The sequence below is a fragment of the Poecilia latipinna genome, unplaced genomic scaffold (assembly GCF_001443285.1).
Source record: "Poecilia latipinna isolate Pla-1442-1.1 unplaced genomic scaffold, P_latipinna-1.0 Scaffold568, whole genome shotgun sequence".
NCBI lineage: Eukaryota > Metazoa > Chordata > Actinopteri > Cyprinodontiformes > Poeciliidae > Poecilia > Poecilia latipinna.
The window spans coordinates 304456-316036 of NW_015113184.1; the positions used below are offsets into that span (position 1 = coordinate 304456).

Sequence of the window (11581 nt, forward strand, 5' to 3'; positions counted from 1 at the left end):
ACTGAATGCTTGATCATAATTTACAGTTATTTGTTTTGCAACAATTGTTTCATATTTCTAATCACAGGACAGTTTTTATATTCCATGTCATTACAGGAAAAGTTTTAAACTCTCGCCTTATAGCAAATATACCTGTAACTAATAATTGTTTTAGTAATTGGTTACTCTATCAATTATTCTGACAATTAATTGATTAATTGAATAAAAAAATTGGCAAAGTTTTCATTTAATCACATCAGCCTTTTTACACAATATTAGAAATGCATTGAAAGATGCAATTAAATGATTAAATTCCTCTTAAACATTTTATTGCAACAATAAAATTGACCAATGTACACCTGATCATTAGCAAAGCATGCACCTGCAGTTAAAAAAGCTCAACAATTTCTGCTCGATTTATCATCAAGGCAATGTAGGGCTCATCTTTTGATTACTTTTTGGATTAAACTATTAATATTTGGATTTAAAAAAGTGATTAATAAGAGAATTTATGTTCAGAATTTGAACTAGGTGAAGCTACAACTATGCTACATGAAACAATGTGTTTACAAAAATATATATATTTTTATATCTTAAATGGAAATTGTATACATTTTGTAGTTTCGGCTTAATCACTGCACTAATTATGTTGTTCCTTCTCAGTCTGTATACTGAAACTGAAAACTAATCTAATACAGAGTAGTTGATTATTTCAATAAGCGATTAATCACTAATAATACGATTCTCCAATTCGCCAACTGGAATCTTCTCTCCATGTTAGTTTTCTTAATGCTCCACCTCAGATTTTATGATACACAGAAGCACAAAACATCCTGACCTCCATTTCTTTGGCCAAACGTCGGGCGTTTTCCAGCAGGACGTCGGATCGCAGCTCCACTTCGTTGTAGCCGCTGTTACAGGTCCTGAAGAGCCGGCAGTTTTCCGATCTGTTCTTGATCATCAGAGCGAGCAGAGCCGACACCTCTATCATCTGCAGGAGTTCATGAACACGAACAGAACATTACTGGGAGCTTTTCTCCACCGCAGAAACGATTCCTAGTCATTCTGTTACTTGGAATCGTTAAGCTGCTTCCTTAAAATGATTCTGCTTACGTATTTGCGTGATAACGCATCGTACACATTCCGTATTTTACTTTAGAAAATATCCAAGATGGCGTCGCGGCGGAAGCGCTCCAAAAATTTTTATATTTCATACAAAAAAGACGATAAAAGGTCCGGTTGCAACATTTTCAGCACTTTAATCACACTAAAAAGAGTAAATACCTCCAACATCCTCAAATGGTTGACAAAAGAGCCTGAAACCGATTTGTACGAATGTTAAGTGTTTAATATGTTGCTTAGCAACGGCGGTGACTCAAGGGGGCGGAGCTTCGAGCGAAGAGTTTCCTGCTATGAACGTGAAACTTCTCCGCATCCTGGTTATTGTTAACTCCATACTGAATTTCATGTTAAAATGTTCATTTAAAAGACCAATTTTTATTGTTTAGCAAGTTTTAATCGAATACACAGTAGTGCATATTTTTAATTAAAGAGTTTGTTTCCTAACTCTATGAGAATCGAAAAAAGAATCAATAAGCGAAACCGATTATGGAATCGATATTGATAAATTTCCATCCCAAATCAGGTTACTGCAAAACCAAAAGTCACTCACAGTCGGAGTGAGAGGGTCATGCTCTTCCTCTTTTCTCCTACGCTTCCTCCTGCCATCATCTTCTTTTTCTTCTTCTTCTTTTTCTTCTTCTTCTTCTTCTTCTTCCTCCACCTTGTCCAGTTCCTCTGGGTCCGGCGGGATGCAGAAGTCCTGCTTCCTGCTCCAGGACTCGTCGTTCCATGAATGGGCAGTGACGAAGAGGATGGTGTTGCCGGGTAGCGGCGGCACGTTGTAGTTGCAGGAGATCTGGACGGCCGTCTCCAGAGCTTTGCGGTAGCGGTCCAACAGGTCGACGCTGTAAAGCCTCTGACTTTAAAACACAAGTCAAAAGATCACACCGTTTCAACTGTATCAGCCTTCATTTTTGACACAAATGTAATATTTGAAATGCAGATTTAGAACTCTAATCATTTTTGTAGTAACTGATTATTCTAACAATTGATTTGATTAAAAACTGGCATATTCTGCAGAATTGTCCTATATGCAATATTAAAAATACATTAAAACATTTCCATTCCTTTTTTAAAGAAGGAAATAAACATTTTATTGCCTAAAATGCAGTAACAGCATACATGTACGCTTTATTTATTATTTGTAGCAAAAGACACATCTGCAGAAATACTTCAAACATCAAATTTAGATTTTTATTTTTTAAAGAATTTGGAGCAAGTGGAGCAAAAACTTTGCAACTTGGGAATTCTGGGTAGAAAATGTTTACAAATGATTTTATATTACTATGTAGAAAGCAAAATGTTTGTTTTTGATAACAGCTTTGGCTTACTTATTGCTCTGAGTGTGTTGTACTTTCATCAAATGACTTTTAGTGATGACTTGAGTCGAGTCTGTATACTCCAATTAACGATTAATCGATTACTAAATTAGTTAAGAGTTTTGCAATAATCAGTTAATCACATTAAATCTAATTAATCAATTAATCAGAATAGTTACAATTAATCGCTTCATCACTATCATCATTAATGTCACATTTTTACAGTTATAATCTGATCTCACTAGGCTTTTAGAAGCTGGGCCTTCTTGTTCTTGTACAGTCGATAGATGAACGGCACGCCGAGCGTCAGCTTCATCGTCCTCTTCTTACACTTCTGCCAGTCGTGGCGGGAGCGCGGCCTCTTGGGAACTTTCTTTAGGATGCTCAACAGGATTTCTTTGGCAGGTGGGATCGCTTTCTGGGAGGCAGAGGCTACATGGAGAAAGAGTTTCTTTTTTAATCCTTTCAACCTTTAGTGTTGCATATAATCTGTATAATTCTAAACCAAATTCATGAGGAAAATGTAAAAAACTAAACGCCACAAACTGGTGGCTTTACGTGCAAACCACAAACTATTACAGTCGTTTAAAGAGAGAGCATGCTAACTGAAGTTAAAATAAAAACTTTGTGATAAATGGATGCATTTAATTTAAAGGTCCTGATGATTAATTGGATTAAAAAAATTGGCACATTCTGGAGATCTTTGATTTAATCACTTAAGGCTTTTTTTACACAATAGATCCAAACAAGCAAATAATTCAATTAGGAAATAAAACTGTTAGTGCCTGAAATGCTACAATATAGGACTTCTTTAGTGTATCGTCTGTAGTAAAGGACGCATCTGCAGTTTAAAAAAAAAAAAGATCACCGTCTGTTGATTATCTTTTGGATTAATAAATGGAAAGCAAAAGGTGCTTAAATGTTTTTCCTGTTTTTTACAGTATTTGAACCAGGTGTTCTTTTAGCAAGTGGCCTTTTTTAGACTCTGTATACTCCAGTTAATGATTAATGAATAACTAAATCAGGTGACAATTATTTCAATAATTGATTAATTGTTGCAGGCCTAATCAATCTGCAGTGCTTTTAACAACTCAAAATGTTCTACATTTAGTCATTTTAAGTCTTTGTTATTTGTGATGCGTCTTACCTAAAGCACGAAGCTCCAAGATAACTTTGTAAGCAGCGAGGAATCTGAAAGGAAACTGGCGGCTCTGAATGACTGCTTTCTGTGGAAACATCCAAACATTAACATCAGAGACACGTTTTTAATTCAACCGATCTGTGGCTCATCAGAACGTGTTGCACCTGATTGGTCAGCCTGCGGAGGATCTTTTTGTGATGAGCCTCACTGATTCCTTTAGTGATCATGTTCCTCAGGTTCCTCAACATGGCCATGAACGGCAGAGATCCGCTGTCTGAACAGGAGAAACGAACATTTACCACAAACTTTTAAGGCTTTCTTATAGGACTGAGCAATAAAGTAGATTTTATTAAATTGTACTTTTGGATTTTCAAGATTTAACTTTTGACAAATCAGCTTTTTTCTCCCACCAATGCACTCCTTATAGTTTCCATAGTTTACAGGGACGTCAACGCGATCATGCCGGCCATCTTGTTTTCAACTGTGTTTTGCAGCTTCTATTTATCTGGACTCTGAGTTCAGGTGATGAAATATTAGGGTTTTTTATTTTTAATTACAAGAATGAAGTCATAATATTACCTGACTAAAGCTGTATTTTTAATGAGAACCACAAAAAGCTTAACCAGCTCAGTTTGTGTTCATATTCCAAGTTGGAGTCACTACTTTATTCTCCTAATACTACAACTTTATTCTGGTAATATCACGCCCTTATTCTTGTATTATTTTGGCTATTGTTGTACAACTTTATTTTTGTTATAAAAAAAAAAAAAAAGAAGTTAGCATGTAGCATAATATGTTACTGTATGGCTGACCTGAAGTCAAAGTCTAAATAAATAGAAGCTGTAAAATACGATTGTCAAACAAGATGGCCGCCACCGGGCGTGCTGACATCACCATGAACTATGGAAACCCCCTCAAATAAATTCAGGATTTTCCACATTTTTAATCCTCAAAAGCCAAACAAAATTGATTAATTGATAAAACGATTAATTTCCCAGCCCTGGAGCAAACAACGTGGTTCTTCTTTTTTTCTCCTGTTATGATAAACTAGTTGACGTTAAGGATGGATGAGTTTGAGTTTTCCTGTCAGACCTATGAGCTTCTGCCAGGTAGCGGCCTTGTTGCCCTCCAGACTGATCAGCCGTTCCCACGTCTGCGGTTCTTTGAGCTTCATGCGCTGCCCGGCTCTGTCCGGCTCCCACACGCCTTTTATTCCACTGCGCCTGAACGCCTTCGCATCGCCGGGGTACCTGCAGAAAGTCAGACACAGAGACTTTAAGACGGTTTTCTGCTAATCTCAAAAACTATTTTAAACATTTCACCTTAAAAAAGGCAAAATGCCCGTCTGCCAGCTGGATCTTATGGAAGCCCACATCACCACACCTACACCACCGTGCTTCACACTTGGTCAAATGTCAGAAGAAATTCTGCAAACTAAAGTTTCCTCTTTCTTTAAAAGACAAGATTTCTCCTTTATATCTTCTAGACAAGCCAAACTAATAACATTGCTTAAATTTATAATTAGTAATTTAAACATTAAACATGCAAACTAGGAGTCTGAGAGGACCCTCTAAGGTTTCTTGTGATTCCAGAGCAAACTTGAAGTTATCTGGCTCATACATCTACTCCAAAATTGAATGAACTCAGCAATGCAACTGTCTCTGGATGTCAGTCTCCACCATCAGGATGGGTACGTCTTACTTTTTCCCCAGGATGGCCATAACAAATTCAGCAGGTTCTTTAATGTGAAGCTTCTTGATCAGCTTCTTTATGCTGAACTCGCTCTGTTTTTTGTCCACCACCTCTCTGCTGCCCTTCAACTGGAACTGAGCAAAAATAAAAAAGCCTGTTAGTGTTTGAACTGCAGCAATTAATGATAGACTGCAGAGATTTTATTTTATTTTCCACCTGTGATTGGACAGAAAAACAGAAGATTATTAAAGCCTGCAGGTAAAGTGAAAAATAAACAAAGTAGTAACTTACGAACTTCTTCAGAATTTCTGGATCAGATTTGAGAAATTTGGCCCATCGTTCGAGCTCTGATTTGGATGGTTCCTGCAAAACAATCGGACAAGATACTGAAAATAGAGAGATGAACCAGAGGAGGAAAATCCAGAGATGAGTTACAGACACAAGTCAACTCCATTAAAGGAGGCCTATTATGAAAAATTAACATTTTTGCACATTTTACACCTCCATTTCGATCTGAACTGCTTCTAAAAACAGTCCAAGAAGTTTGAAAAAATAAAAACAAACAAACAAACAATAAGTTAAAGTTTTTTGGTATTTGGAAAGTGAGCCGTTTCAAAAACCTCCTGGTTGTTAAGTCATGACAGGCACTGTGTCGTTACCTAGCAACCCCAGCAGAGTCCAGCTCGTTACCTGGCAACCCCAGCAGAGTCCAGCTCGTTACCTGGCAACCCCAGCGGAATTCGTGGCCAGCAGTAGCTTATTTGAATTTAAAGTGACAGAGTCCCTAAAACAGCTCAAAATAGGCAGGACTGACCAGACTGAAATCTCATCATCTAAGAATATTGCATAAAAAATGCAATAAATATGTTTTGTAATGCCCATAAATCTATCCCAACCTGTTCAAGGAAGCACAATTGGTCACCTTTAGTGTAGAATAGGATTTTGCACAGATTTTAACTAGCAGCACTCACTACATCCATCATGACATACAGTTCTCTCCCAGTAAGTTTCCCACCTTTCCTTTCGGTTTCTTCCGGCTGTGTTTGCAGCGGTGTTTGCGCGTGTTGTACTTGGCCAGCTGGTACTCGCTGAACTGCTTGAACTTGTCGACCATCCCTTTCTTCAGACACGTCGGAAGGCACTGGGTGAAGCACTGGAAGAAAATAATCAGTTTGTTTACGTAGAAATAAAGACGTGGAGGCTGGATGGAGAAACTCATGCTGAGTCAGACTTACTGTAGAATAGATTCTGACTATTTCCAGCCAATCGGAGGGCAGCTGCACGGCAGCGCAGAAATATCTGCGGACGTGCGGCTTGGTGGGGGCCAGATTGGCAGCCAGAGCCAATAAAAAGTTTGTGGTGATCCTGATGTTTAATTCTTGTCTGGTGTAAACAGCAACCTGGACAGGAAACGAAGAGGAAACACACAGATTGATGTGATGACATTAATCCTATAATCCTTGTAATGGCATTTACAATCATTATTTTGAGGCAATCAGGTTAGCCTTTGATGTTAAAGGAGACCTATTATGCAAAATTTTAATTTTGCATGTTTTTATACTTTTATTTGGGTTTCAACTACGTCTAAAAACTAAACGGAAAAAAAAAACACCCAGCTTTTTTTTTTTTTTTTTTAGAAAAAAATAAATTGTTTTTGGTTATGGAAAATGAGCATTTCAAAAATGTGTTGAGTCACATTCAATGGGCACTGAGCACGTTACCTAGCAACCCCAACACGTTACCTAGCAACCCAGGAAGACCACCAGCACATTTGGTCAGCAGGTTTCATTCTTACTGGTTGTGCAAGAGGTTCCACTTCTGCTTTCCAAAGGTGTGCAGTTGTATAATTGAGGATTGTTTGCAGCCATTTTCACATGTGAGTGTAAATGTTGGGCAGCTTATTTGGATTTAAAGTGACAAGAGCCCCTAAAAAAGCCCAAAATAGGCAAAACTGAGCAGACTAAATACCATTATCCAAGAACGATGTTGAGCAAAAATGTATTAAACATGTTTCGTATCACCCACCCACCTGTCCTAACCTCTTCAAATAACCAGAATATGTCTCCTTTAACGGGCTATAAAGTCGAACTGTACACAGGCCGACCTTAAGAAGGAACTCTGGGTCTCGGTCAGAAACGTCTTTGGCCAGCTGAGTGATTTTGGTCCAAACGCTGTCCTCCGAGTTCCAGCCCGCCTGGCCTGGCGGTTTGCTCTTATTGACCAGAGAGCAGCAGACGGCGTTCAGCAGGAGGTACTGAACGACACAGACACGAATCAGCACCCAGGGGTCAAAGGTGACAACTTCATTTTTGTTCTTACAGTAGATTAAAAATAAGACCTTTTTATCTTCCAGCTTTTCTAAAGTGCTTTTATTTCCTCTGTCCAGTTCTGGAAACTCTTCCTGTCTGACGGCGACGGAGTCATCAGGTTTCTGGTTGATTATGTCCATTTCTACGACTGGCGTCTCCATGGCGACCTCTTCATCGTTTTCCTCCTCAGACAACATGATGTCTTCATCCAGCTGCTGATGAAACACAGTCATATTAAGACATCAAAGCATTCAGAGCAGCTTCAGGGCACATTTTTGGTTAAACAAGATATTTACAAACATTTCATGGAAAGAACAAGTTTTTCTCACTGATTATAATCGGGCTAAACTTTTCCTGATTGAAATCAGTTAAGATTATTGAGATTGGTTCAAGTTGATAAAGGCTAGAATAAAGAGATTGTTTTATTAGTTTCAACAAGGTAGAGGTTTTTGCAAAGATTACAATGTCTTCAAGAACTGGTTTTAAGTTAATTAAATTATATTTAAAGACAAAGGAAAAAGTATTAGATTGAATAATCTAATCTGTTTTAGATTATTTAATCTAAAAGTATAGATTAAATAATCTGTTTTTAGATTATTTAAACTAAAAACAAAACCTTTTTACTATGTTATAAGAGAAATAATCTACTACTAGTACTTTTCCCATCAATATTAAGAAATTATTGACTTACAACAAGCCTCTATTTCTTGCTGAAAAGTTACTTGTAAATTAATTTTATCTTATTTCAAGTGAACTCAGATGTTTGCACTAAAAAATATACCAAACAGTTGGTAAGATTTGTGTTTTTTGCAGTGAAGTCATTCAGTTCAAAAGGCAATTCTGCCTACAACTAAAGAAAATGTATGTGAACAATAAAAGAAAACAATTTTTAAAAATTATATATATTTTTCTCCTTTATAATTCTGAAATTATAAATAATGTAAGTGACCTAAAACACAAATCATTAGGCTGATTTATAGTACAGTCAGCATAAGTGAGAAATATAGTTTTTTTCTGTACCACACTTGTTTCTTCAAAAGACGACTGCATTTCTTCTGATATTTCCTCTTTTTCTTCTTCTGCATAATTTTTCTTTTCTCCATCTTGCTTCAGGAATGAAGGAGGATCAGCGAAGCGGTTCAGCAGAGAATCCCCGGTCAGCGGTGAGGAAACCAGAGCGTTGGAGGCGACAGTGGAGGTGAAGGAGGAGGTACGACTCTGAGTCCCGGAGGAGAGGAGTTTGTTCTGGGTGCTGAGGAGAGGAGAACTGGTGGAGGAAGAGGAGGAGAGCAGAGAAGAAGAAGAGGTGGAGGACAGGCTGGTTGGCTGAAGAGATGGAAGGGAAGAAGGATGAAACAGCGACGACCCGGATGTCATCGTTGACACCTGGGATAAAATTTTATTCTCCAAACAAGGGGGGCAGTAGTTGGAGGTCTGACTTCCTGAAGCCGCATTCACCTGCTGCAGGGTCAGCGCCTTCATTTCTGCAGACAGACACAGAGTAAAGCATTCACATGCTCTTACTTCTACAAACATTGCTGCATTTTATAATTACTTCACATCAAATACCAGCAGAAATCAATGTTCACGCCTTGTTTGCCACAGTTAACAGGTTGATAAACGTTCCTGTGACTGTAGCATCTGAACTTCACTCCATCAGGGCCTTTCTGACTTCTTTCCAGAAAAAATGTTTTCAAAAACGAGAGGGATAATCTGAACATCAGCACCAAATCCAATATTGATCCAAACATAACAAATTAGGAAGAAATATCTAAATTTCATCAATCAATTAAACTCTTCTTCCTGCAGACTTGATATTCTACCCACAACCTTCTTAAAGGGGCAGTGTTATGTTTTTTCCAGGCAAATAGCACCAATTTATAACACAATCAAGTAACTAATATGGTTTAAAATAAATTTTACTTTGTTATTCAATACCTTGAAATTGGGCCTCTGTCTCTTTAAAAACTCCTGCTCCGACTCTCCACTTTCAGGAAGAAATCACAGCATGGCTTCTCTATTATTAACCTTTAGCCGTGTTTTTACCAGCGTTTCACTGAGAAGCGGCTCCTATAACAAGCTCAGCAGTTCCACCAGGTTTTTGCTAATTGCTGCTGGCTAGTCTGAAGGAGCTGAGTGGGAGACTTGCTGCTTTGTGAGGAGGAAGAAACTTAGCCTGGGTGGCTAGGTTCACCCAGCTGAATGGTTGCCATGGCGATTAAAGGATTTCTCAAACAGGCATGGAAAATTAAAGCAACACTCCAGGTACGTTTTTGATGAGTGAATAACATTATAAGATGATGTAAAGTATTGTTTCTGAAAACATTGTTTACTGCAACTTTATTCCATATTTTTCCTTAGTTTCTTAAATTTGAATGTTTATATTTCTTGTTTGGTATGCATTATGTTTTAGGGTTTTATTTTTTGTTTCCGATTAATGAGTCGAGTGTTTCCTTCCTCACAAATTTCCATTACTTTGTGTTGGTCGATAACAAGAAATCCAATGTGTTTAAAGAGGTCAAAGGTGAATGGAGCCACTCCTCCTCCATATTTCTGCTGACTGAACAAACAGTTGACATGTTGAGCAATAAATTATTAATTTAAGCCTGAAAAAGAATTATAATAATACAACGAAATAAAATGAAGCGTACTAAATAAATTAGGGTCTAGATTATATAACCAATATCTTTAAAAGTTGACTTTCTGCAAGCATAGAAATTATATCGGGACTCAAACAAGATTCTCAAACACACAACAAAGTTTTAGATTTGTCCAGTGCTTCACATCAGAACCACTTTGCATTTGAATCCCGAGAAAATTACCTCAGTTCAGACAAGAAATAACCACAATGTCCTGACTAGCAATGAACAGAGTTAGTAAAGGTGTGGCGGTCAACCGACAACAGACGCGGAAACTCACCGAATACCAAAGATTCAAGCTTCACTTGAAGAGGACAGACTCTGGTCTAAAATATCTGGACATAAACGATGTTGTCCATAGATGTCCAGCTCTAGTTCAGTATTTCTAGGAAGCCAGAAGTACCAGGGAAGGTGACGCGATTAGCTATGCAACGTAAGATGTCATACGTTGCAAAGGTGCGCACCATTTTGTGTGCCGGTGTACCGGGTGGGCGGGGTTAGCCTGAGTATCTTCTTTCAGATTTATAAGTTATTAAAGTCAATTAATCAGCATGTTATGATGAATTACATACCATATATTATTGTTGTTGGTTTTATGATTTATGCATCTTTATAGCAGTACATTAATTGAGTAGCAGAGATTAAATGATTTATTTATGTTTTAGCCATTCAGAAAAAGATATACCTTTCCCCTATGAACTATATTGCCTTACTTACTTAAAAAAAGTTTACTTTGATTAAATGTGTGAAGGAAAGACATCTTCCAGGCATTATTCAGTATCAAAATATTTTTGTCCTTTAATATGGCTTATTTAATAGTTACAGGTTTTTATATACGACCATCTTAGATTTAGATTCAGGTGAAATACATTTTCACCTCGATTATCCCTTTTTGATATACCCCCTCTATCTCTTTTACAACTGCCATGGTCGGACGAATTTACTTTCAGAATCCAATGCTATTTATTTAATAGTTATCTGCACAGAAGTGGGCGTGTATAATTCTACATATTTTGAAACCAGATCCTCCGAAACAACAAAAAACTCCTCCCACTCCGTCTTGTCAGCAGTTCTGTCCGAGTCCTCCACCGGCAGATGGTTAAGGAGCGCTTACAGTGATTGATCGGTATTTATATTTATAACCGGCTGTGATTTACATTTTTCTAAGCTGCCTTGTTGCTAACAATACAGTTTCTAAAAACGCATGAAAATGCTTGCTCAAATAAAGTTAGAAATGCTCAGATTCCACTGGGAATCTTGTCTTGACCCATCCGAGCTACCGTAGCCCACATATTGTTTTCATTTAGTAAATCTCACTCTCGCATCTCACGCCCCAAACGCTATTGTCTTTTTTTTTTTTTACCCTTCCTTGAAAAATAA

General features: G+C 37.6%; 1 protein-coding gene across 2 annotated transcripts in view; it reads right to left on the reverse strand.

Moving 5' to 3' along the window:
• tep1 (telomerase-associated protein 1) overlaps positions 1-10642 on the reverse strand; it is a 35161-nt gene extending 24519 nt beyond the window's left edge. The window contains exons 1-14 of one of the 2 annotated variants that reach the window (XM_015041776.1): positions 10482-10642; positions 8583-9046; positions 7592-7774; positions 7358-7507; positions 6489-6653; positions 6269-6406; positions 5545-5616; positions 5263-5387; positions 4654-4811; positions 3726-3835; positions 3568-3646; positions 2663-2852; positions 1652-1961; positions 818-970 (exon numbers count right to left, since the gene is read on the reverse strand). In XM_015041776.1, the coding sequence (XP_014897262.1) occupies positions 818-970; positions 1652-1961; positions 2663-2852; positions 3568-3646; positions 3726-3835; positions 4654-4811; positions 5263-5387; positions 5545-5616; positions 6269-6406; positions 6489-6653; positions 7358-7507; positions 7592-7774; positions 8583-9044 (2295 nt within the window). In that variant the 5' untranslated portion in view covers positions 9045-9046; positions 10482-10642. Of the gene's footprint in view, positions 1-817; positions 971-1651; positions 1962-2662; positions 2853-3567; positions 3647-3725; positions 3836-4653; positions 4812-5262; positions 5388-5544; positions 5617-6268; positions 6407-6488; positions 6654-7357; positions 7508-7591; positions 7778-8582; positions 9047-10481 lie in introns of both variants that reach the window. The other variant, XM_015041775.1, reaches the window with a different exon arrangement.
• Between the last annotated feature and the right edge of the window lie 939 nt (positions 10643-11581).